Source organism: Triturus cristatus, chromosome 2_2, assembly GCF_964204655.1.
Source record: "Triturus cristatus chromosome 2_2, aTriCri1.1, whole genome shotgun sequence".
NCBI lineage: Eukaryota > Metazoa > Chordata > Amphibia > Caudata > Salamandridae > Triturus > Triturus cristatus.
In genome coordinates, this window is record NC_140582.1 from 458415346 (window position 1) to 458440239 (window position 24894).

At 48.3% G+C, this 24894-nt stretch overlaps 1 protein-coding gene across 1 annotated transcript in view; it reads left to right on the top strand.

The window, feature by feature from the left end:
• The window catches only part of NUDT6 (nudix hydrolase 6), a 114131-nt gene that overhangs the window by 63591 nt on the left and 25646 nt on the right, over window positions 1–24894 (top strand). The window contains exon 3 of the mRNA XM_085641547.1: window positions 11028–11083. Coding sequence (XP_085497673.1) covers window positions 11028–11083 — 56 coding nt within the window. The remainder of the gene's footprint in view (window positions 1–11027; window positions 11084–24894) is intronic.

The window sequence follows — 24894 nt, forward strand, 5'->3', positions numbered from 1 at the left end:
GTGACTTAATGTATGCTTAAATAAGACTGTGTTGTACTTACCTCTAATCTCATAAAGAGTGCTGAGGGTTTGCTTAGAATAAATACACTTTATTTTATATATATATCTGTTGTGGTGTCCTTTCATTTGGTATTCAAGGGATTATATATGGTATCACAGCTGGCTTCACATGCCATTCAGAGTTTAGCCTAAGACTGCTCTTGTCCATGCTACCACTAGGATAGCTGGTCTATAAGGTTGACTTTACAACCAATCACCATAAGGGTATTTGGACTGATATAAGGTGTACACTAGAACTAGTGACATCATACATCAGGCCAACTTCTCACATTGGTGAGCAGCGGTTGGGATCTGAGCTTGCTGTTGTAATACCATTGTAATCTTGAGATACTAAATTGAAAGATCACACAGATATTGTCTAGGTACATATAACATAGATTATAATACTTAAGTCCTACTGGACTTTGTAGTTGTAGGTTGAAGGGAGTAACACACCCTGACTACAACTACTAGAGAGGTTTAGTAGATACAACTAGTGTAGGTAGGTGCACACACCACACCCTCACTAGATCATGTCTCTGACAGGAGATCAAGTAGATGCTCCCTCAGGAGGATCAGGTCTGCAAAAGACCCCCTCTAGATATGATACCTTAACATTCCAGGAGATGAGACACTTGTGTACCTCCAGAGGAATAAAACAGGGTGCAGACCCTACCCTCCTTCAGTTAAGACAACTCCTAGAGGAGTATGACATTCTTAGGGCATCTCAGGCAGGTACCCTAGGTACAGAGGAGGGTCTACCCACCACAGAGGAGTCAGAGGAGACTTCAGATGAAGAGGTAGACAGCCAGGGCCAAGTAGGAAGACTTAGCCAGGCTAACCTAAGCTTACATGGGAGTTTGCATGGGGTCCCCCCTTACAGACCCCCAAGTAGGCTTACACAGAGAAGCAGGAGGGACAGATCCCCTTCAAGGGAATCCATCCACTCCCATGTCTCTAACATCTCTAATGCTTCCTCTCACAGGGGAATGACTTCCCATGAGAGAAAGGAGCATGAAGCCAGAATGAGGGAAGCTAATCTGAGGATTCAGAGGGAAGAACTTGCCCTTGCCAAAGAGAAGCTTGCTCTGGCTAGAGAACAAAAGTTAAGTGGGTTAGAACCCACTGGTGGCAGCAACATTCCTAGAGATAGGGATAGGTCTTATGACCATAGAAACCTAAGCAAGATAGTCCCCCCATATCAGAATGGGGATGACATCCACAAGTGGATGACTGCTTTGGAGAGGGCCTGTAAAGTACAGCAGGTTCCCCAGAGTCAGTGGGCAGCTATCTTGTGGCTCTCCTTTTCTGACAAAGGTAGAGACAAGCTCCTCACAGTCAGTGATGAGGATGCAAACAATTACAAAGTCCTGAAGAGTGCTCTGATAGATGGGTTTGGCTTAACCACTGAGCAATATAGGTTGTTGTTCAGAGACACCCAGAAGACACAGACACAGGACTGGTCTGATTTTGTGGATTGTGCCACGAAGGCTTTGGAAGGTTGGTTAACTGGCAGCAAGGTGCAGGACTATACAGGATTGTACAACTTGATTATGAGGGAGCAGATCCTTAGTAATTGTCAGAACCAGCTTCTCCATCAACACCTGGTAGACTCAGATTTGACCTCTCCCCAAGAATTGGGAAAGAGGGCAGATAAATGGGTCAGGACCAGGATTAGGCCTAAAAATCAGGGTGGTGACCAAAAGAAAGATACCACTAAGCCTCAAGAGAAGGGTGGGGATAAAACAAAAGAGAAATCTTCCTCAGGGCCCCAAAACTCCACACAGGGTGGTGGGTCCCAAGCTCCCTCCTCTACCACAGTTAAAAAGCCTTACTGCCATGTGTGTAAAACACCTGGGCATTGGAAAACTGACAGCAGTTGCCCACAGGCTAAAAACAAAACTGTTCCTCCAACTACTCCTGTCACACCACCTATTACTGTCAGCAGTAATCCCCCAGGTGGTGGGAGTGCCCCCAAAAATTTGGTTGGGTTTTCTTGGGGAACACAGGGGGATCCTGGCTTAGCCAATTCCCCTACAGCAGCTACTCTTGTCTGTGATGGTGGCATGGGGTTTGCCAACTTCACTGCCTGTCCCAACACTTTGGGTAGGTACAGACAGGAACCCTACATCAATGGTAGAAAAGCTGAGGCCTACAGAGACACTGGAGCTAGCATCACTATGGTGGCCCATAGGCTAGTTCCCTCTGAGCAGCTTTTGCCTGGTTTCTCATACCAGGTAACTAACATTGATGGCAAACAGAACAGTCACCCCATGGCAGAGGTATGTCTCAGCTGGGGAGGGGTCACTGGCCCTAAAAGGGTGGCAGTGTCTCCAACCTTGCCTGTGGACTGCTTACTGGGGAATGACTTAGAACTCTCAGCTTGGGCTGGAGTTGAACAAGACACCCATTCTAAAATGGTAGGCCTTTCACAAAAGGGTAGTGGGGTTGTGCCAGCCACAACCCCTGTCCAAGTAGATTTCCTCCCTGAAAAGGTTGGAAGGGCAGTGGTAGCCACAGCCCAGGCAAAGACAGACTTCCCTGTAGAGATTGGCAGAGCTGTGACAGTCACAGCTCAAACACAAACTGAGAGCCTTCCTGAAAAGGTTGGCAAGGCTGTAATGGTCTCAGCCCATACTCAGACTGACTTAGGTGTAGTGAAGCCTGAAACTATGGATCACTCCACACAAACAGAGAGTAGTGGGGAGGAAGAAAAGTCTCCCTCTCCCCAGACATTAGGAAAAGGTCAGCCTCCTCAGGGATCTGACCTCACCCCTTGTGAAGGAACTGCCCCAGAGGTAGCCAGGCCTGGCCTGGCAGAGCCTCTGATGTCAGTGGCCCCTTCCAAGGTGGGACCCAGTCTGGTGCAGGTAGCCTGCCTCTCTCTACCCTGCCTCAGTCAGCCCAGGGCTGCAGAGGTCAGGGAGGCCAGTGGACCCCAAGAGGGCCCCTGTCCACAAGAACCCCCCCATCAAAAGAATGAGGATTGCCTGGCTAGTAGCCCTAGCCAGGTGATGGGTAAAAACATTCCTGAGGGATCCCCTTTACAGGTAGTTAGGGACCTCCCCCAGAGGGATTCTGTTGGGCACAGGCAAACCTGGGACCTTAGGGCCCCAAACCTGACCTGTCCCTCCAGTAAGCCCACAAAAGGGACCCAGCCTCCAGCTTTAGGTAGCCAGAGGCTGACCCTGAGAGCACAGTGCAACTCAGTGAAAGAAAGAAAGGCATCCATGGTGGAGGATGATTGGAGGAAGCTGAGGCCTCACTTTGAGGACACTCACTTCAGTACTCCATCTCAACACCAGCCTTTTACTTTGCAAAGACACACCAAAGGTAGTGATTCCCTATGGTGGAGACCCTATGATACCTTTAGGGTGAGGGATTGCTTAGTGGACCATGAGACAGGGGGTAACCATGCCAGTGCTGGTTCTTCCTTATATGGCCACTTAGGCAATAGAGGCTTACCTTGTCAAGGCCAGCCTTATCTCCTTTCGTTTGGGGGGGGGGTTGTGTAGGAAGGTGGATATCTGACTATGGTTACCCCCAACTTTTTGCCTAGTGTCTAGCTGGTTTTTCGACTTAGTTGGCCTGAGATCCTGCCATTCAGGGTCTCAGGCTGTCTGCTCTCTCTTTAAAATGGACTCCATGTACTCTAGGTACATTCCCAATTGGTAAGGATCACCTTATTGGACCCTGTACAGTGTACCCTAGGTACCCAGGGCATAGGTGTACCCTAGGCCTCCCAGGGGCTGCAGCATGTATTATGCCACCCCTGGTCTGGCCTTCCAATCAGACACAACTGGCTGATCACTCAGCTGGGGCAAGGTCGTGTAATCACCCCTTGCTTAGATATAGTATGCCTATATCTACCCTTATATATAGACACATGTGTACCTATCAGTCACTCCTATGGCAGGCCTTAACAATCCTGGAGGCAGAGTGCTTGGTAACATGTGAGATGGTGCTCTAGCATGAGCTGAGCCTGTCTGCAGCTTTCGGAACCATGTCCTTATAGCTGTTCTATGATATAGCCTACCATATACTCTTAAAGTACCTTATAATCTTAAACGGTTATGGTAACTATGGTTTGGCTTTATCAAAACATGTCGTGTAAGGTGTCTAACACTTTGGAATAATACCCCCATACCATTTCTGGTGATGAGGATATTATTCCTCCCTTCTAGAGGGAGAGACATGTTAAAATCCTACTTTGCTGTTTAACTCTAACCAAAGCCTCAGCATCACAAAATGGATGCTGCTGCCACAGACACAAGTCTGACCTCCTGCTGCTGGGAGTGATCCCAGCCAGGGAGGCCTGGACAATAGGTTTCCTGCTTGGGGAGGTGCTAGCACCTCCCCAGACAGCCTTTAGTGTATTGGGGCAGGGTGGGCTGAAAGGAATGAGACATGCCTGGGGCACACAAGGTGTTGCTTGCATAGTCCAGTTCAAACCGGCGCTGGGGCACTCCAGCCCCAGCTCTGGCGCGAAACTGGACAAAGGGAAGTGGGTGTAACCACCCCCTCCCAGGTCCCACCCATAAGGCGTGACCTAGCAGGTATCCCAGCCCCCCAGATTAGTATAAGAGTGGGAGTTGGGCCTCAAGACTTTAGATTATCCTGAACCTGCAAACTTGAACAGAAACTCTGGACCTTCGACATTCGACGAAAGAAGAAGACTGAAGAATCTCCCTTGTAGCCAAGGAGTGGCTACCCTGTGCAAACAGGCACCATCAAGAGACTACCCTTTGCTTTGCCCACGTTCTACGAGGAACCGACTGCAGAGCCTGACCAGAGCCGTGACTTCCAGACTTCTCCGACCCTGATCCACATCGACAGCAAAGCTGAGATCCGTGGAGGCGACGAGCGACGTGGGACCGGCTACCTGGGAAAAGTGGCTAGTAACTTAAAGCGCAGCTTCTGAGGTACCCTCGAAGTTGTGCACCGGGGATTGAGAAGCCCCAACCCCAAGCACCATCTGCACCGAAGATCAGCCCCCCACACTCCACGAGTCCTGCGTGGGGCCCTTCAGCATTTTCCTGCTTGCCGCGTCTGTCCGGTTGCTTGCCCGCTGGCTAGTGGCCTTTGTGACGACGCACCCTGAAATCTTCTGCGCTGGTTTGGCTCCTCCAGACTGGCTCCCGCTTCTCTGCAAAGAAGAAGCACCCCAGACCTTCCTGGTCTGCACCAGAAGCAAGTCCTTCGTTCTTCGTGGGTTCCGCTTGCCAAGGCTTGGTGAGTCCTAGTCCAACTTCGACGCCGCCGACAGCAAGAGCCTTCGTGGGACAGCTCGCCTCCTGGTCCTGGTCGTCCTCGACGCTTCCTGGTCCTCCTGGCTGCAGCGACAAGCTTCACCTTCACCTGCAATCTTCACGACATCGCCTGGTTCCTTCCTGGTTCCACGTGGTCACTGGCTAGTGACCTTGACTCTGTCCCTTCTGCTTGCAGGTTTCTTCTCTTCTTGATCCCAGCCTTGGGATCCACCGGACACTCTTCACTGACTGCCTGTCAGCATCTTTCTTCAGGCATCCATAGGAGTCGACGACGAAAACGACGCATCTTCACCCCTATGCACCCGCAGCCTGTGGGCTAGGTAACTTGGGTACTCCGGTGCTCATCAGGATAGTGACTATCCTAGTGTCTAGTTTTCAAGTCTCAACTTCCTAGCTACTCCGGAAGTGTCCTAAATCTACCGTTTTCTAAACTGTACTATTGCTATTGACTTTTACGCATTACGCGTGAGTGTTTCCACTCTGCACACGAATCCCGTGGGCCTCCCACTTCCTAACTAACGCTAGTGTAGTGTAGCCCCAGCGATTCCCTAGGCCTAGGCCTATTCTATTTCCGTGACAGTGGTTCTTATACCACTTACTTAGTATATGGTTTGCGTGGCCCCTAGGGCCTAACTGTATTACTTACCTGTGTGACTTAATGTATGCTTAAATAAGACTGTGTTGTACTTACCTCTAATCTCATAAAGAGTGCTGAGGGTTTGCTTAGAATAAATACACTTTATTTTATATATATATCTGTTGTGGTGTCCTTTCATTTGGTATTCAAGGGATTATATATGGTATCACAGCTGGCTTCACATGCCATTCAGAGTTTAGCCTAAGACTGCTCTTGTCCATGCTACCACTAGGATAGCTGGTCTATAAGGTTGACTTTACAACCACCACCATAAGGGTATTTGGACTGATATAAGGTGTACACTAGAACTAGTGACATCATACATCAGGCCAACTTCTCACACCTCCTGTTCCTCTCAGGGCACACTGGTCTTGGCAGGCAAGCAGGCAGGTGCTGGTGCACCAGGCTCGAGCTGCATGTGGTCTTGGATTCCCCGAGTGATGGCCCCTCACCCAGCTTGGAGACAGGCAGGCCTCAGCCCCCAGTCCTAGTCACAGGCAAAAGTCTTGCAGAGCTTCTCCTCCTCGCACAGCCCAACTGGCTGCTTCAAAGGTGACAGTTTTGGGGGCCTTGAGAGACCCTCTTTATACTCCATTTCCAGACACCTAACATGATTTAGAGACAGATCTTTGACGTTTATGTTGAGGGTCGGCTTCCTTTTGAAGTGCCCTCTCCTATACCGTAGCTTTCCTCCAGAAAGCAGTCTGTCACAGCAGGAGTGACTCCAAATCTGATAGCCCCACAACACAGGCAATGGCAGTGGCTAGAGGTTCCAACCTGGATGTCAGCCACCGTGATTTGTGTATCAAAAGGTTACCACAGGGCTGCAGCCCTACTCTTATGATTCTCTTATTAGCCTCATCTCGTTCCTGAGATGTGTCCAAGCCCCTTCCGTGAGACCCTTCTCTGAATTAAAGAACACCTTTTGAAATCCACTGAAGAGCCTGGCTCTCCTTTCCTCCAGTGTATCCCACCCAGCTCGGAGGAATGCAGCAGTTCACTAATCTGTCTCGGTGGGATTCCTCTACCTCCCCATGTTCCTCCAGTTAGCCCTTGGTCTCCCAAAATAGAATCTTCTGTATGTTGTACCTTTCACAGGCACAGATACACCAGCACATGCATTTAACACACACACACACACACACTGCACAGCACTGCATCAGCCTTGTGTTGTACACACCAATCCAGTGTAGGCCAAGGGTGAGTTAAACACAGAAAAGGAGCCATCATTGAGTGAGCCTGTAGGCCTCACTCCAGTGACACAGGTAAAAAGGCCTGTTCACTCCCACTGCTCACAACATGGTATGCTGGCACCACCGTTCTCATGGAGCTTAACTCCTGTGAAAGGCAGTAGCCTTTCACCACTATGAGGGTAGCGCTCTGGGCACCTCTCCAGGTCCAAAAAGACTGCAGTGTGTGAGACAGGCCTATGTCATGGCGCACACGCATGATCCTTGTTCGTCCATGACAACAAACATCAGCATCAGGGATCCAAGTATCATTCACTCAGGGCAGGGGAGCACGACCCTCACCATGCGAGTGACTTTTTTTGTCCCAATACCCATGTAGTTTCCCCACCCTGTGCCTCTTTATCCAATGGCCACTTTTTAACCTTGCTTGCATGGCTTCTGAATCTCATCTCTAAAGTACAGATCGACAATTCACATATCTTAAAACCGGAGTTTCCTGCTTCCTGCCACACAAACTGAAACAACTGACCCAGTTAGTAACTTGCACCTGAAGCTTCCAGTGCTCTTATTCTTTGTGTCTCAATCCTGCATACGCCAGTGCATATGCTGCACCTGGGCTTATTGTAAAGGAGTCTTGTGCTGCTACTGCTTAAGTGTTGTCTGTACGGTGTCTCTTACTGAAGCTTGTAAAACCTTTTTCGATGTACAACAAGAATTGGCAAACTCAATATGTCTCGCCTATGACACCAGGCACAGACCTATTGACTTTGCTGCTGCATGTTTTAGTTTTGCCAATGTTTATGAGAAAAATAGTTACAATGGCCACCTGTCTGTGTGCACATGAGGTAGCCTCCTTGTTTTATTTTTCATAAAGCATAAGAAAAGGCATTTTAAAAAGGACACTGTGTGTGTCCTCTACATTGGACCGTTTTTTTCGTAAAGTATAAGAAAATGCATTCTAAGAGGCCCTCCAATTGTGCTCACATGTATAGGTGGCCATCTTGTAATAATTTAAAATAACTAAATGCATTTGCCTTCTGCTGTATTGGTGGTGGGCATCAGACGGCAAGCTTGTCGGGCAAACAGGAGCTGGGCGAGATCTTTTTGTTTTTTTAAATATAGTGAGCAGGGCTGAGAAACGGGGAGCTGGTAGAGCAAGTGGAGAGAGTAAGGAAGAGAAAATATTCCCGGCAATGCACGGTTATGACATGAGCATTTTAAGCATACAGTTCATTCAATCAAAACACTGTGAGACTGAAATGCTCCTTGAGTGGGACAAAAACAAGGAGAGGGAGGAGAGCCAGGGAATTGAGATGGATAAGAAAGCCAACAATTCATGAGCGAGGGGCAGACCCAAAGCCCTCAATAAGGATTTAGTGGATACAGTAAGTCTCAAATAAACATTGAAAGCTGGCTGTGAGTGAAAATCAAAAAGGATTTAAAAATCACCTATAGGAGGTCCTAAGTGAAAGACACAACTAGTGCCTGAGTCAGATTTTGGATCCATCCAACACTCCAAAGATCACAGTTTCGCTGTTATTTAGGTTTTTGTTGCTAAATTCCTAGATTAGATTTTATTTGTAATCCCTCAGTCCAGAAGTTAATCAAAATTCCATGCATGACAGGTGTCTGAATTGCCTTGAAATAAAACTGAAAGCCATGGAAAATGGACAAAGAACACATTTTCATAGGTAGGAAGAAGGTGAATATAAAACCTCCCCCACCCCCTGGAGACATGTTTCACCAACGCAGGATTAGGTCATTGCAGGACTGTAAAGTGAACGACTGAATCACAGAAAAAGAGAGGTTCCAATAGTGACAAATCAGGCACTGGCCCCTTCACCCAACCAATGTAGATGCAGCTAAGTAAACACTTTGAGAACCTACTGTCAAAATAGGATGAAAAAGGCACATCTCGAAACATATACTAAACCTTTCAAGACCGTGAAATAATAAACCAGTGGGTAGAAAGTAGGAAGGGCACGTGAGTAGAGACATATCTGGACGAAACATTTGCTGCCCTTTGGTCAGAAATTCCGAGAACATTTAAAGCATCACCCAATAAGAGACAACCTATAAATTAATGTATCAAGGCCACATGACCCCAAGAGACTCTGTGGTGCATTCCCCCAATGCCTCTGATTTGCCACTGGAGATGCGGTGAGGAAGAAGGCTCCTTTTTACACATTTGGTGGACATGCATGTGTAAACTAATCTTCTGGAAAGAAATACTTAGCCATAGCAAGGATACTAAGGGAAACCCCACCACCCCCGATTCCTCCTTGACCCTATGGGGACTGGTACTGGTTAATAGTGAAGAAATACTATTCAATGAATGGACATTGTCACGTGCTGCGGGCCGCTCAGAAATCTGTAGCCTTATATTAGCAAAAAGCGAAACACCAGATATATCCTACTGATTTGTTAGATTATGACACACATTAGCGATGGAGAAAATAACATCCTGCGTCAACCAAACAGAAAAGAGCTTCTGACGCCAGTGGGTTCCACTTATGTGACATTTCTCTAAACTAGAACATAGAAGCTTCACTCCTCCCAGACTTAAGGAATCGATTTAAAGAAATGATATGTACTGAAATACGGGGAGGGAAAAATTAGCTATTACAATGGTCTTGAAAGGACACAAAAGTATGTAGGTCAGATAGTCCTTTTGGAACACAAATAACCAAATTGTCAAGTACTACATAAAACCACCCTATGTGAATACAGGACAGAAAACACAAACGTAAAACAGTACCTTAGTTTATAACCGTGAGAGGGCTGCTTTTGGTAATGCTGGATTTACACAGCAATAATTAACATTTATAAGTTATGAGATTTAACAGAAAGTAGGGTACTACTTGCTTTTGAACTTCCGCAGTTTTATGCAAGATGTCATGTATGACAATAAAACTTAGTAAACAGAATGTGGCAAAAAATGGGCAAAGAAAATACAGCGTACAGGTGGTCGTTTGAGAGACAAAGCATAACATTGGATGTTTTACTCTTAATTAACCAAGCGGGACCTGATTAATTCATTAAGTTTCGTTCTAGAAGAAAACGGCCTAAAAAAGTCCACAGTATACCCTTGTTCGATAGTAATGTATTTGTAGGGCAAACCGGCATCCATCCGTTCAGTACTGTTTGGTAACTCCATTTAAATATTACATTTTAAACTGTCTTGTAAGCTCAGTAAAACAGCATTGAGATTTTATAAATTGTGGTTGTAGCCTTTAAAAAGCGACTTTCTTTTCGTGGTTATATGTTGGGGCATTGTTTTATTTAGTATGCGTGCGTTCTTTTCGGCGAAATTTATTTTCACCAAATTTATTTTTCTTTTAATGGTACATTGCCAGGGAAGGAATCGTGTATTGAATCTTCACCCAGGTTAGGCTTCGTGTTTTCCACATCACACTGAAATTGTATTTTTATGCCATCCTTCTGTTTTCCTCATTTATATATGTCTTGTAAAAAGCTTTTTTCTGCAGACATTTAAGTATGTTTTCATTGTCTAACCAAACGGGGGCCCTTGGGTCCTTCCTTATGTGTTGTCTCGTGTACAGCAGTAGGCAATATCGCATTATTTGCTTTGCCATATTCAGTCTATTTGTGTTGTTTGTTAAATAATGCATGTGTTTGAAAGAACGCAGCCACATGGTTTTTCTTCTACAACTTTTCGCATTCATTTTCCGCTATTGTTGTCTTTATTGTTTAATCTTAAAAAGTTGCATTTTGCATGTCTCCTTCACCATTTTCGCGCAGCGCACCTTTTCCAGTGGAGTGTCACTGGGCCTAGCTCACACACCTTTTCCCCAGACATCAAAAAAAAGTCAGATGTGTGTGCAGAAAAAGTCTAAATTCTGCCTGATCATCATTTTTCCGTTTTTTCAGGTGCCGTGTTAGATGAAGACACTGGTAAAGTACTGGTTGTCCAGGACAAGAATAAAGTAAGTTTAGCACAAGCTGTTCTTCCCCTGCCATAAGGTTGGCTCTGAGCTTTTCTCTGTGCCAAGAAGTTGAATGACTTGGGTGGGAGGAAATATAAACAGCAATGCACTTATTGCACAAGTTGGGAGATTAAGCAATTTCCAGACCTTCTAAAGAACGTGGATTCTGGGAAATTGTTTTGGAAATATCTGGGGTCAGATTCTTATCTTCCTCCCTTCAAGTCGGCCAGTAAAAATGATCCAGATCTTTTTTTTCTTTTTAGACTCTTACTTTAATTTGCAGTTGAAGATCCCTGCTGTTAGACTTGTGTCCGCTACCCTTCAGGGAGCTCTTTATCCAGCCCTAGGCCAGTGTTGTGCAGTTTATACTTTCCCTGCGTCCCTTTCAGCCCACCTTCCTTCCCTCTCAGGGCTGCATAAACACATTCAATAATTCCTCTGCTGGTGTAGACACAATGGCACCCTACCTACCTACCTGCCCTGTATGCTGACATTAAAGCACTCTACGCTGGAGGGAGGCTCGGGGTGAACGTATATTATCTGATATCAGAGTTTGATAATTTATTGTTGAGCAATCTTAATGGGTTTTTTTCTGATGTTCATTTCCGATATCCTTTGCTCTTAACAGGACCCCCTTTAATTCTGTGTACTAACATTTCAAAGGTCCTTGTGTTTCAGTCTCAGCCGGTCTAGACATGAAAATGATTGGGTGCCTCCACCTTGGTTCCAGCAAGCAAGAAACAAGTGTTGGTTTAATACACACTGAATGTGCATCACACCTAATATGCTGACAAAGAGAACTAGCATTGGTAGTGGGAGAACGGTGGATGGTGGCGGGCACACAGCTGTGTATACATGGAGCTGATCAATGTCTCCGAATTGTCAGAGAGCACCTCAGCCAGTGTCAGCAGCTGTCCCCTCTTCCTTCAGCTGTCCCCTCTTCCTTCGAGTTATCTGCTACATCCGGATCAGAGTTGTTCTCTCAGGGATTTCTACTCCTTGTCTGTTCCAGAAAGGCAAGTGTTGTGGCCTTTGCTTCTACATAGAAGCTGCTGAGAAACAGATCAGCTGCGGCATTCAGTGCTGAATCTCCTGAGCAGCGGACAAGCGGTGGTATTTGATTTTACATAGAAACAGCTGCTGAGAAGGTCAGCTGTGGCATTCACTGACACACAGGAACTACTGAGAAGCAGATCAGCGTTGGCATTTAATGCTACATAGGTGATTACCTGAGCAGCAGATCAGCTATAGCATTCACTGCCCCATTAAAGCTATTGAGAAGCAGATCATCTGTGGCATATGATGCTGTGTAGGGGATCACCTCAGCAGCAGATCAGCTGTGACATTCATTGAAATGTAGAAGCTGCTGAGAAGCAGACCAGCTGTGGCATTCGCTGCTACATAGGTGATCACTTGAGTAGCAGATCAGCTGCAGCATTCATTGCACCGCCTTTCAGGTTTTTATAACTTTAGTGAACATATGATACAACCTCTAAGAGCGCACTGCTTTGGTTGTTAAGGTGGGGATCTCCTCCATCGCTGTGCTTCACTTGGCTTCTTGTAAGTGTGTGGTTTGGTCGTAGGGCAGATCGCTTCTTTTCACACAGAGCCCTCCTATTATGCAGGTGGTTCTCACTTATGAACCTTGTATTTATCTCTGTCGTATCCTAGTCATTAGTAGATCGGAGACAACCCAGAGGCCATGCTGGTAGTTTTTCACCCTGCCGCTGTTGTCAGCGGAGATGCTGCTAGTCATGTGGTCGGCTCACTCTGCACAGGGTAGGGATGGTCACTAGAACCTTAGCCACACCCTACTTTGCAGTGGTAAAACCTGCAGCACCACGCAGCAAAGAAGGCAGGACAATGGCTTCTGGGAAAGAGGTTATTGTATGGTTACTATCAAAGGTAATGGGTTAACTTACGGATGATCCAAATGGGGCTGCCGATGATGACATTCCTAAACTGCGAGCCCACCAGATTGTACAACAAGCATCAAGGTACCCTGCACCAGCTCGTATGAAGCAGTTTTGTAACGGGGCTTCCAAGGGGTTACCCAACTGCAGGAGACCAATGATCAGAGGAAGCCCCAGAGGAGTTGCACCTTCTGGGTGGGTTGCTGTTTGGGCTAAAGAATGCATGGTGGCAAGGCAATGTAGTGCTATGCTGCCACCTACTAAACAAGCATTGGCAAAGCCAATAGGTCTCGCAATGGCTTTGTTTATTTTTTATTTGCTGATCCGAGTTGGATTGGTACATTTTAAAAAATGTAGCACACAAGCATCTTTTTAGGCAGTAGTAACAGAGGACTCCTGAGGGGAGGGGGGCAATATGAAGGGTGCAGGTGAGGCAAGAAGCATAACAGGGGAAGCAACGTGGGGGTAGAAGCAACGCGAAAGGCACAGGTGGGGTAAGCAATATGGAGGACAGGTAGGAAGCAACATGGACGAGAAAGAGGAATGGGGAGCTTTTAGGAGAAGCACATGTGGCTGAACACAATACTAAGGGTGCCGGAGACAAGCACACAGGTGACAGCAACAGCAGTACACGAAGGACACATCTGGAAAACAAATGCACTTTTGTACAGTGCTTACTGTTTCTCTGAACTCGAACCATAAATAAGCAGTGTTTTCATTCAAAACCAACGTTTGCTCTTAGCAGTGTCTAAACCCTCCTGAAATATGCATTTTTTTAACTAATCAGCCCAGCGTGCCGGGACCCATTAATTTTTTTCAAATCATGCACCCTGCATTTGCTTTTAAAGAAGTATCCGAAATTTTAATTTCATGCAATGTTTGACAAATATCCCAAGTCTCATGCAGTACGAGTGAGAATAACACAAATAAAAATCAGGTGAGGCGGTTGATTCGTGTGCGCTGTAGTAACGGTATGAAGCTGAAATGACATAGGCTGGAGCGGCGGAGTAGAAAATATGAAGTATTTATTTGTAGAAGTCCACAATAAAAAACCCACAGCTAGGGAAGAGCTACTCAGGCGAAGCACAAGCACAACTGACCCTCACCTGGCAACCAAACAGAAGGTTCTAAGGAATCAGAACCTTCAATGACATGCAAATATTCTAATACTTCCTTAAAGAAACAAAGGAACACACAGTTTACCCACATACTACATCATCTTCCCCGGAAAACAATAATTGTCAATTAAACAAACATAGCCCATACCACATGCCCGTAGGTATTTAGAATTTACCTTTTAATTTATTCAATTGAAATGCAGCCAGAGCGTATTGCTAGCTGAGAGAGAACGTTATGGCAGTCGTAGCCCCCGAAAAACGTACTGTTAGCAATCCCCACGTAACGCAGACGTTCACGATGAGGGAGCACAACACAGCTCTTTTCAATAGCGTGTATGCTAGATGCGCTTCGTAGCAAAAAATGCAGAAAAACAATCTCTTCCAAGCAAAGCAATGTGAGGCATCTTTTCACCAATTGACCCTGTGCACTTTAATGAAAACCCAAAACGGGGAAAAGAGAAAAGAAACAAGAGCGCGGGCCTCGCGCTGAAAGTTGGACCGCGAGCAGGCAAATTCAGACAGCTCTTTTCAAGCACTCGTGCTTGTGCTGGCATCCACCTTGTGGGAGCGAGCAGCGGCGCGCGGGTCATCTGTTTTCAATTAGTGTGCTTGCTCCCGCAAGGTGGATGCCAGCACAAGCACGAGTGCTTGAAAAGGACAGACCAATTTCTAAAGGTCATCTGCTAGTGCGACGCATGCGCGCTGCGTAGGCGAGACATAAAAAGACCCACTACATGAGACACGGGCAGCCACGTAGCAGACTGAAGATAGTGTCACGGTCTGTCTCATGTCCCTATGCGTTTGTGGAATAGATCACTCCTAGACCAGGCAATGACATTTGGAGCTTCCCCTCAAAACTGTGGACAAATCGGAACCTTATTCTTAGTCTGCCTGCCTTCACGATGAATCAGAGTGGTTATAGGTGTTCCAGCTTCTGGATGTCCTACTTAACATCGCTTACAAGACAGCTGATTCTTCTTGTTTACTGGCTGTGAAAATTCAAATTTTAAATTAATAGAGAATGTTTACAAAACTTCCTGATCACTTGCTTTGAAAGCCACACAACATGACATTTGCATCCCCTGTGGATGAGTTAGCCTCCGTAACATTAAATAATCCCAGAGCAAGAGTAGTTATGGCTACGGATGGTCGCACAGGTGCTAGTCTCATATGGTGTTATTAGTAGGCACTCACCCTCTAATGGTCAAACTACTCTAAAACGATAGGTAAATGTAAACAGAAAATAACACAGAAGGGAGTGCCTCAATATTCCAACAATTGTAATATAGAGCTTGTTCTCTTTTTTTCTCTGCTCCTTTCACGATAAGCACATATTTCAGTGGTGTAGATCCCAATTTACTCTTCTCCAATACCGATATAACGTGGGAGGCGTTGCATGAAGTCTCAAACACAGTTCTCTTTTTTAAGCTTCAATACATCAATCATCATCCTATAAGCAATTGAACCTTAAGAGCAGCATTGAGGGAAGTGAACTTTATGCCCGTAGGAGATGTCTGAGCAATGCTCCCTCTCTGCCACTTAAAACAAGACTGAAATCCCATTTCCTCAGATTGATAACCTCACAATATCTCCCTTGCTGTAACTATTCCAGACCATTTTTTATGTAATTTGTTTTTGAGCTTATAGAAAATCATTAGGGTGCTATCTAAGATTCTCAACTATGTTGATGAATGGAAGTCAATAGACTTAGTAGTCTCTCCTTAGTACCTCCTTATCTCCTGTTGTAACGTTCCACAAGGATTGCCCCTTTTACATGTGTTGTTACTCGGGATGTTTTAATTGCAGTCTGTGAGCACTATTTTCTCTAATGACTTTCTCCTGCCTGCTTTTGCAGGCAGGACACGCTCTACTGCAACCGCTTTTTTTTTACCCAGTATGGTAGGCCCGTGAAATTTGAGTGCAATTGACAAAACAATTCAGTTATTTCAGTAATTGCCTGCTGTTTCAGGCAGGACGCGCTCTCCTGCAACAAAACATTTCAGTTATTTCAGTAAAACTCCAATGCACAACTTAGCCTCATGATTCAATAAATTAAAATAATGGAGTTGGATGCGTCATCGATGTTTAGTAAAAACCACTGCGGCAATATGACCATTCATGTCGTTATGTAGAAGAGGGGGAGCATTCAGACACTTTTCTACAGGCAAATCTCACCACTCCAAACTGCAAAGACATTGTATCGCAGTTAAAAACCACTGCAGCGTTATAACCATCCATGTCATTATGAAGAAGAAGGGGAACATTCAGGCCCTTTTCTACAGGCAAATCTTGTCACTCCAAAATGCAAAGTCATGGAATAGCAGTTGTTGAGTTGAAGATCTGTTTTCACAAAATCATTTGTTTCACAGTAAAATTACAGGTTGAAAGATTGTTTGCATGTATGTAAACCTCTAATGTCATGCTGTAGCGTTTCATCCGACAACAGCATAGTTTAATGTGCTCAAGGAATGCTGACATCCATGGTGCCCATCCGTGAATGCTTTTCTTTTCTTTATACAAATCATTTAAAGGTGGCCGCCGCGCATTTGCTACTGCAGTGCGGCTATCTCGCAAAAAATGCACTGGCAAAGCCAATAGATTTTACTACTGGCTCCTATTGGCTTTGCCAGTGCTTCTTGTAGACTGGTATTGGCTTCGTAGGTAATGTGCTTTTCCTCAATTTTACATCAACTGTAATCAAAATGGAATAATGCTCTCCCTCTTTGAATCCTGATGAGATGAGTTTCATTGCTGTATTTTAAGATGGAATTATATTTTGCCCAGTTAATTTGCCGTTGCGAAAGATTTCCGGCCTACTAGACAGTGCATGCTGTTTGGTGGCACAAGACCTAGAGGCTGACAGAGGCTTAAATTGGTTGGCTTTATTCTCACTCTTGTTTTCTTGCTTCTTCTTTGATGGCTTTCCTTGTCCCAGCTTGTCCATCTTGTGTTTGTCCTTAGCCTGTAGCATAGCCTCTTTACCATCTGTCGGATTGACTGTCTTCTGTCCTTCCACTGCTCGCTTATAGGTAGCTTTTTTTTGTTTTTGGTTAAGCATTCCATGAGAGTCCTAATGTTTACCAGTTTTCACCTTGTCTCCTCATGTGCCCTTCCATATTCCCACCCCCAACCCTGTGGTGCTCTCGCCCTTGTGTGCTTCTCCCTCACTTCCTGTGTTGCTGTCACTTCCATGTGTTCTCAATGTCTTGTGTGCTTCTGCTCTCTGGCTCTTGCGCTTCATGTTCTTCTCTCTTTTGCTCTGTGAGCTTTGTCCTTCTCTCCAGGTGTGTTTCTTCCCCGCCCCAATGTTACATTCTCCCTTGCACAATGCTTTAGTACTCCTTGCCCAGTGGCGGCTGGTGACATTTGAAAGTGGTGAGGCGTATAATGATTTTCATACTGCACTGTAGAGAGCGAGCGTAGCGAGCCCGAACAACCTAAGGTGGGTTTGGGGCGTTCTCCCCTGAGAAAATCTTGAAAAGAGTGGAGAAATGGTGCATTTTAAAGCAAATTTGAGAAGGCAGTAAGTGAAATGTACATTATCAGCACACCAATCTTTTTTACACTAAGGAAGTGTGTTTTACTGATAAAGAGAGCATTTTCCACAACTGCCCCATCAAATTTGTCAGTACGTGGATGTTTACAGCCAGTTTGCTTTGCACACGACGGCCGGGCCAGACGATATCACATCATTCACATCATGTACACTGTTTATCCGAGAGATATTAGTGTGCTTCACATAAGCACCAGTTAAATTACACAAGGATTGTATTTTTGGCATGAAGGGGTAGTTTTAGATTAAGTGACTGAGCCGACGCCGAGACTCGAACCTGGTGCCCCTGGGCCAGCTCTGAAGTCGGCAGCTTCGGCCGTAAGGCCACATGCTCCTCTCAATGTTTTTTTTTTTTTTTTTTGAAACCGTTTATTACAAGACTCAAAAATATACAAATATGGGCCTACAACCTTCCGGCCGGCCGCTAGCAGTGAAAGGAGCATACGATATACATTTATAAAACACATGGTGCTGCGGCCGAGCATGCACAGGAGGTAACATCGTTGCGAGCCACACTGTCCAGACCCCACTATGCGGTTCCATTTTAAACTTAAAGAACAACAAAGACAAACAAACCCACAAGGCAATCCTCAATCGGAAATAGCAACACGTGCTCCCCTGGAGGGGGGATCCTAGCCATCCATAGGAATCTCACGAGGGGGGAGAGATCAGAACTAGGACTGGGTACACCTAATGCTCAGGTACTGGGGGGATGAGTTGGCTAAGGGGACGGGGCAGGCGACAGATCGGGCAATAACGGTGGAGCACAGATTCCCCCGTGGTAGGCGTTCCAGGGGCCCCACACTTTCACCCATGTCGCAGGCTTACCTCTCGCCACATACACCACCTTTTCCCGAAACATGCACCAATCCATATGTTCCCTCCAGGCCGAGACAGTCGGGGGCCTCTGGGATCCCCACAGCTGGGCAATATCACGCTTGGCAACCATATACCCCAGAGTCGCCCACCACGTCTGCGGCACCGAGTAATCGGTAGGCTCCCACACATTCAACAGGCATCTCCTCGCTTCGGGCAGCAGCGCCACATGCGTGACCACTCGCAGCACCTCATGCACACCACGCCAGAACCCCACCACCTCCGGGCACTCCCACAAGATATGCAGAAAAGTTCCCAGCGCACCACACCCACGCTTACACAAACCGTCCTCGGCGTAGTCCATACGCAGGAGCTTTGGCCCCGTCATGTAGACCCTGTGGAGTATCTTGAGCTGGACGAAGCGAAGGCGAGCCGGTATGGCCACCTCTTTCGGGGAGGCCACCGCGGAGATCCAGTCCTCGTCGTCCAGCTCCAACCCATCGGCCACCCAAGCCTCACGAAGGGCAATCAACAAGTCTGAGCGGTCGTTGATCAGTTTTTGTAGATCAGTGAGATCGTGCTGTCAGGGACGTGTCCGTCCAGCACTCTATCCTCCAGGGGGGAACACTCCGGGATGGAGGCAACGTCCGAAAAGACGGAGCCCAGCGCATGCCGGACCTGCAAATACCGAAAGTACTCGCTGCCCTGCAACTGAAATTCCGTCTGCAGCATCTCAAACGTTTTAAATCCTCCCCTCGTCCAGAGATCCCCCACTTTGCTAATGCCAATTAAGTCCCACTGCTCAAAGCCCTTCGAGGTCCACAAGGAGCCCAGCCGCTCAGACGCATATAGTGGTGACGCCCGGGTCAGACGGTCCTTCCATCCCATAGCTGCATTGGCCGCGTGCCACACGCGCACCATGACACGCGTGGGGCCCGTTAGGCGAGCATCAGGCGCGCTAGAATAGAGCGCTCGATTATGGTCACCACCTGGGAGGAGCATCCTATCCATTTCAAATGCCGGGTTTAAGGCGGGCCCATATAGGCCCTGATTAATTGCGGCTAGCTGGGAGGCCCAATAGTACCGTTTGATATCCGGAAGGGCAATCCCCCCATCATACCATGGGAGCGTCAGCTTCGCCAGGGCAATACGTGGCCTGCCGTCCCAGAGCAGGCGGCGCTGCAAACTCTCCACTTCGCGGAAGTAGCGCGCCGGGACGAGGTCCATAGTGTTCTGCAACGCGTACAGGAAACGCGGCAGCGACATCATTTTAAACAATGCCGCCCGGCCGAGCGGCGAAAGCGGCAAACGCCGCCAGCGCGCGACATCCTCTTTCAGACGCTGGAGGGGGGGAAGCAAGTTCCGATCATACCGAGCCTCCGGGTCCAGAGTAATGAAGACACCCAGGTACCTAAATCCCCGCGGGGCGACCTGGATCGGACAGCCCCGCGGGAGGATAGGAGCCTCCCCAAAGAGAACATACACACACGATTTAGCCCAGTTGATGACCAGACCAGAGTTACGACCGAATGAATGGAAAACATCAACCAGTACTATAAGTGATTTACGTGGGGAAGCTAGGTACAAGAGGATGTCATCAGCGTATAGGGATACGCGGTCCTCATACTCAGGGGTCCAGCGGAGACCACGGATGGAAGGCTCCCACCGCAGCCACTCCGCCAGGGGCTCCAAGGCAAGTGCAAAGAGGAGCGGCGATAAGGGGCAGCCCTGCCGTGTGCCCCGGCCCAGCTCGAACGGAGCTGACACTCTTCCGTTCACCACCACCTGCGCCAATGGGCCCGAATACAGCAATTTGACCCAACTGATGAACCCTGGGCCGAATCCAAACTTCGCAAGCATCGCCCAGATATATGGCCACTCAAGCGTGTCAAACGCCATAGTGGCGTCTAAGGACGCCAAAATGGCCGGCTCCCGTATGAACGGGGCACGTGCGAGCACACCGTGCAAACGCCGCAGATTAAGGGCTGTGTTGCGATGGGGAATAAAGCCCGATTGGTCCTGATGAACCAAATCGCCCACCACACCGACCAGCCGATTGGCCAGTACCTTGGCAAGAATCTTGGGCTCCGCATTCAGTAGCGAAATGGGTCGATAGGATGTAACCCGGTCCCGAGGTCTCCCTTCCTTGTGGATGACCACGATTGTAGCCAGACGCTGGTCCAGCGGGAGGGAGCCCACCGAGTGTGCCGCCAGGAACATGGCCCGGAGGTGGGGTGCCAGCGTATCCGGTCGCAACTTGTACAACTCGATAGGGAGACCATTCGGACCCATGGCCTTGCCGGAAGCGACCGAGCGTATGGCGAGGGCGATCTCGTCGGAGGTGGGAGCGGCGTCCAACGACACCCTGTCATCCCCGGAGAGGGACGGCAGCGCGATATCACTGAGCAGGGCACGGGAATCCTCTTCCGAGCAGGGAGACACCGGGGAATACACCCCACGGAAATAATCCGCGAAGCAGGAGACAATTTCTTCTGGCTCAGTTACACACACACCATCCGTTTTCTCAATCAGCGGTACCACACGATTCGCTCTCTCTTTTTCGTCCAACCACGCAATAAGTTTACCAGCCTTATCACCCACATCATACAGTCGCCCCTGTTGCTCTCTACTGAGGCCCCTGGCCGCCTCCGTGACGAGGGCCCTATAGGCCGCTTGCTTTAGTTGGAGGACATGCAATGCGGCATCCGTCACCCCACCTTCTAAATTACCCTCCAACTCGGCTATTTCAGCCTCCATCCGGGTCACCTCCTCCCGCTCGCGCCTCCGGGCGCGGGAAATAAGGGATAGGGCCTCCCCTCGGAGTACTGTCTTGAAGGCCTCCCATAGCGGTACAGCCGAAGTCACAGACCCCACATTCTCATCAAAATATCGCCGAAGGGATTTAATCAATTCAGCGCGAATGGTGGGGTCGCGCAGGTACCAAGGATTGATCGGGACCACCCTACCCTCACCCCTCGGAAAGACATCAAAGTGCAGTAGGAGCGGGGAGTGGTCCGAAATACCCCGTGGCAAGTGGCGCACCTCTCCCACCCTCCCAACATAGGCCGCCGGGACAAGGACATAGTCTAGTCGTGAGAGACTACCATGGGCTCCCGAGTGGAAAGTGTACTGCAGCTGCGTGGGGTGTTTTAAACGCCAGCAGTCCACTAATCCAAATGTATCCAAGAGGCCGGGTAGCCACGCCTGTGCCCGGGGGAGGTCCCTGGGGGGGTGACGATCCACAGACCCAGATACCACCGCATTAAAATCCCCCCCCCACAACTAAAAGCCCCCCCGGAAGGCCAAGGAGAAGGCGCCCAAGGTCCGCAAAGGTGGTCGACTGCAGCCCCGGTGGGATGTATACTGACACAAAGACAACCACTTTGCCCTCCAATCTTCCCACCAAGACCGTGTAGCGTCCCCTGTCATCGTGGAGCACCTCATCAAGCTCCAACGGGAGCGAGTTCTTCACCATAATGCCCACACCCCTTGAGCCGGACGTAAAGCCCGAGTGAGCCACTAGGCGATAACCACGCCGATTCATGGCGCAGAAGGAGTTGCCAATAAGGTGTGTCTCCTGCAGAAAGACTACATCGGGCGAGATTCGCTTCAAAAACTGCAGGACCACACCCCGTTTGATCCTGTCCCCCAGTCCATTCACATTCCAAGACAACAAAGTTAGTTCCCTACCCCCCATCATGTACAGAAGCCATCAGTCGTCCCCCGGAGAGCACTTTAGAACTAACACAAAAATACGTTTGCCTTGTGATAAAAACGAACAACACCCCATCCCTACCCACCCACCCCAACAAAACTCCCCCCTCCCTGCACCCCTGCATGAGCCCAAACAGCCCCCCCCAACGTGCAGTGTGCCTGTCGCCCCATATATAGTTAGACTAACTAAACCCCCTAGAGGAGGAGGGAGAACCCCCAATAGACCCAACACAACCTCCATAGGAGGGGAACTTACAAAAACTGACGCAGAATCAAAAGTGGCAACATTTTCGTCCAGAGTGAGGCCCAATATTAGATCCTCAGTCCCGATCCAGCGTGCCGTCTCCCCCCGCCCCCCCGATCACGATCCCCGGGCAGAGTATCCAGCCAGTCCCCGGCCGCTTCGGGACGATCAAAGAAGGGAGTGCGACCATCCACCTCCACACGCAGCTTGGCCGGGAAAAGCATGGCGTATTTGAGGTTTAGGTCCCGAAGACGGCGTTTGACGCCTAGGAAGCTCAGTCTTTGCTTCTGGACCGCTGGGGTGAAATCAGGATAAAAATTAACCTCCATATTGTCAAGCTTGACCGGTCCATGCAGTCTGGAGGCTTGCAGGATAGCGTCTCTATCCCGAAAATTGAAAATCCGGGCGATGAGAGGTCTCGGAGGGGCTCCGACCTTCGGCCTTCCCCCGGGAACCCTGTGGGCCCTCTCCACAGCGAAGAATTTACTCAGCCCCCGTGGCTGGAGATGGGTAGCAATCAGGTCCTCCACAAAGAGATCCGCCGCCGCCTCCTCGCGTCCCTCGGGCACCCCAATAATGCGGACGTTGTTCCTCCGTGCCCGACTCTCGGAGTCCTCCAGGCGCCGATCCATAAGCGCGCTCGCCTGACTAAGCCGGCGCACCTCTGTTTGCAAGGCCGCCACATCTGTCGTTAGGCCCGATGCGGTGTGGGCCAAAGAATCTACTCGGTCGTTGGTTTTGGAAAGATCAGCCCTCACCAGGCCAACATCCACAAGGACCGAGTCAATCTTCTGCGCCAGTGTATCAAACCGCTGGCCCACCGAGGCCTTCATCTCGGCAATGGCGCCCATGACATCTCGCAGAGTCAGATCTGCGGGCAGGTCTGGGGCATCAGGAGGGCTCTCAGGGGACTTGCGCGGTCCATCGGGAGATCCCTTCCGGAGGGTATAGCGGTCCATACTGTTGGCCTGATGGACCGGGCCACGCCGGGTCGATTTGGTCTTTGCCCGGTCTCCATCTTGTTTCGTGGCCATGGCCACCAGTCTCCCCGTCGCACCAGCCACGTCGTGTAGGGCAGGAAAGCAGGGCCACGAGCTCCGGGGGGGCTCACTCAGAGCAGCGGGGTGGATCACAGCCGGCAGGCAGGCAGAATCTCCCAGCAAGGCCACACCACACCAACACCAATGGCTCCGCGACCCAACCTCGCAGAAACGACAAGGTGGTGCGAAAGTGAAAGCGAAAGTGCGGGGTATGCGAGTCGCCAGGCCCTGCCCGCCGCTGTTGTTCACTTTGCCACTGGATCACCCCACAGCGCAAATCCGGGGTCCGGCGAGGGGAAGGCCGCAAACCTCAATCGGTGCTCACTCCGGTGTTCGAGGTCCGATTCGGAAGCGGAAAACGGGTGCCACCTCAGCTCGGGTTCACCAACATAGTCCCCTCATCCAGGACAGGATAATTTCAGGATAATCGTAGGAGGTTGCGGAGGTCCTCGGGAGCCTCGCACCTACGCGGCCATCTTGGTTGCGCGCTAGTTTTCTACTGCTCCTCTCAATGTTAATTGAACATTATACACTGCGCAGCAGCGCAACAATATGTAACACACACTGTCAATAATAAAACTGCGCAGCCATGAATTTACATAAGAATGGTTTTGAAATCGAGAAAAGGCAGTGGTTGATAGTTGAGGCCTAGGAAGGCATCATGGCGTCGTTTGTGAAGAACCAGTTCAGCACGACGATGGCTGTGCCCCGAGAGATATTAGTGTACTTTACATAAGCACCAGTTAAATTACACAAGGATTTTATTTTTGGTCAAACCAACGTTTAAGAGCGGTGAGGGTCACAGAACTCGTGTGCACAGGTGAGTATTCTAGGAGAATCACTTATTGGCTAGATATTCAAAGAAACCGCTCACTTCTGATGATCCACCGCCCAGAGGTCATCTAACAAAAGATTAAATCCACACAGAAGGAGCGTACAATTATAATGAATTCCTCCACAATTTATTATTGAAGTCCATAAATAATCAAAATTCCAATGCAAGCTTCCTTGTCCACTTGTCTTTATTGACACTTGTTCCAAACTCTTCAAAACACAGATCAGATGCTTGGACATAATAAGAAGAATTGGCATCAGAAAATAGACATTTTGAAAATCAATTAGGAAGGCTGGAAGAGCAATTGATAGGAACTCGTTCGACATTATAAAAAGAACTTGCATCATAAAATAGAAATATCGGAAAATTGGAAAAAGAATAAGAATTGACAGTAACATGAAAATGATTCAGCCCTGATGATGTCCCATGGGGGACGAAACGCGTAGGCTGGCTGTATTGAAATATTGATTGATCTGTGTTTTGAAGAGTTTGGAACAAGTGTCAATAAAGACAAGTGGACAAGGAAGCTTGCATTGGAATTTTGATTATTTATGGACTTCAATAATCAATTGTGGATG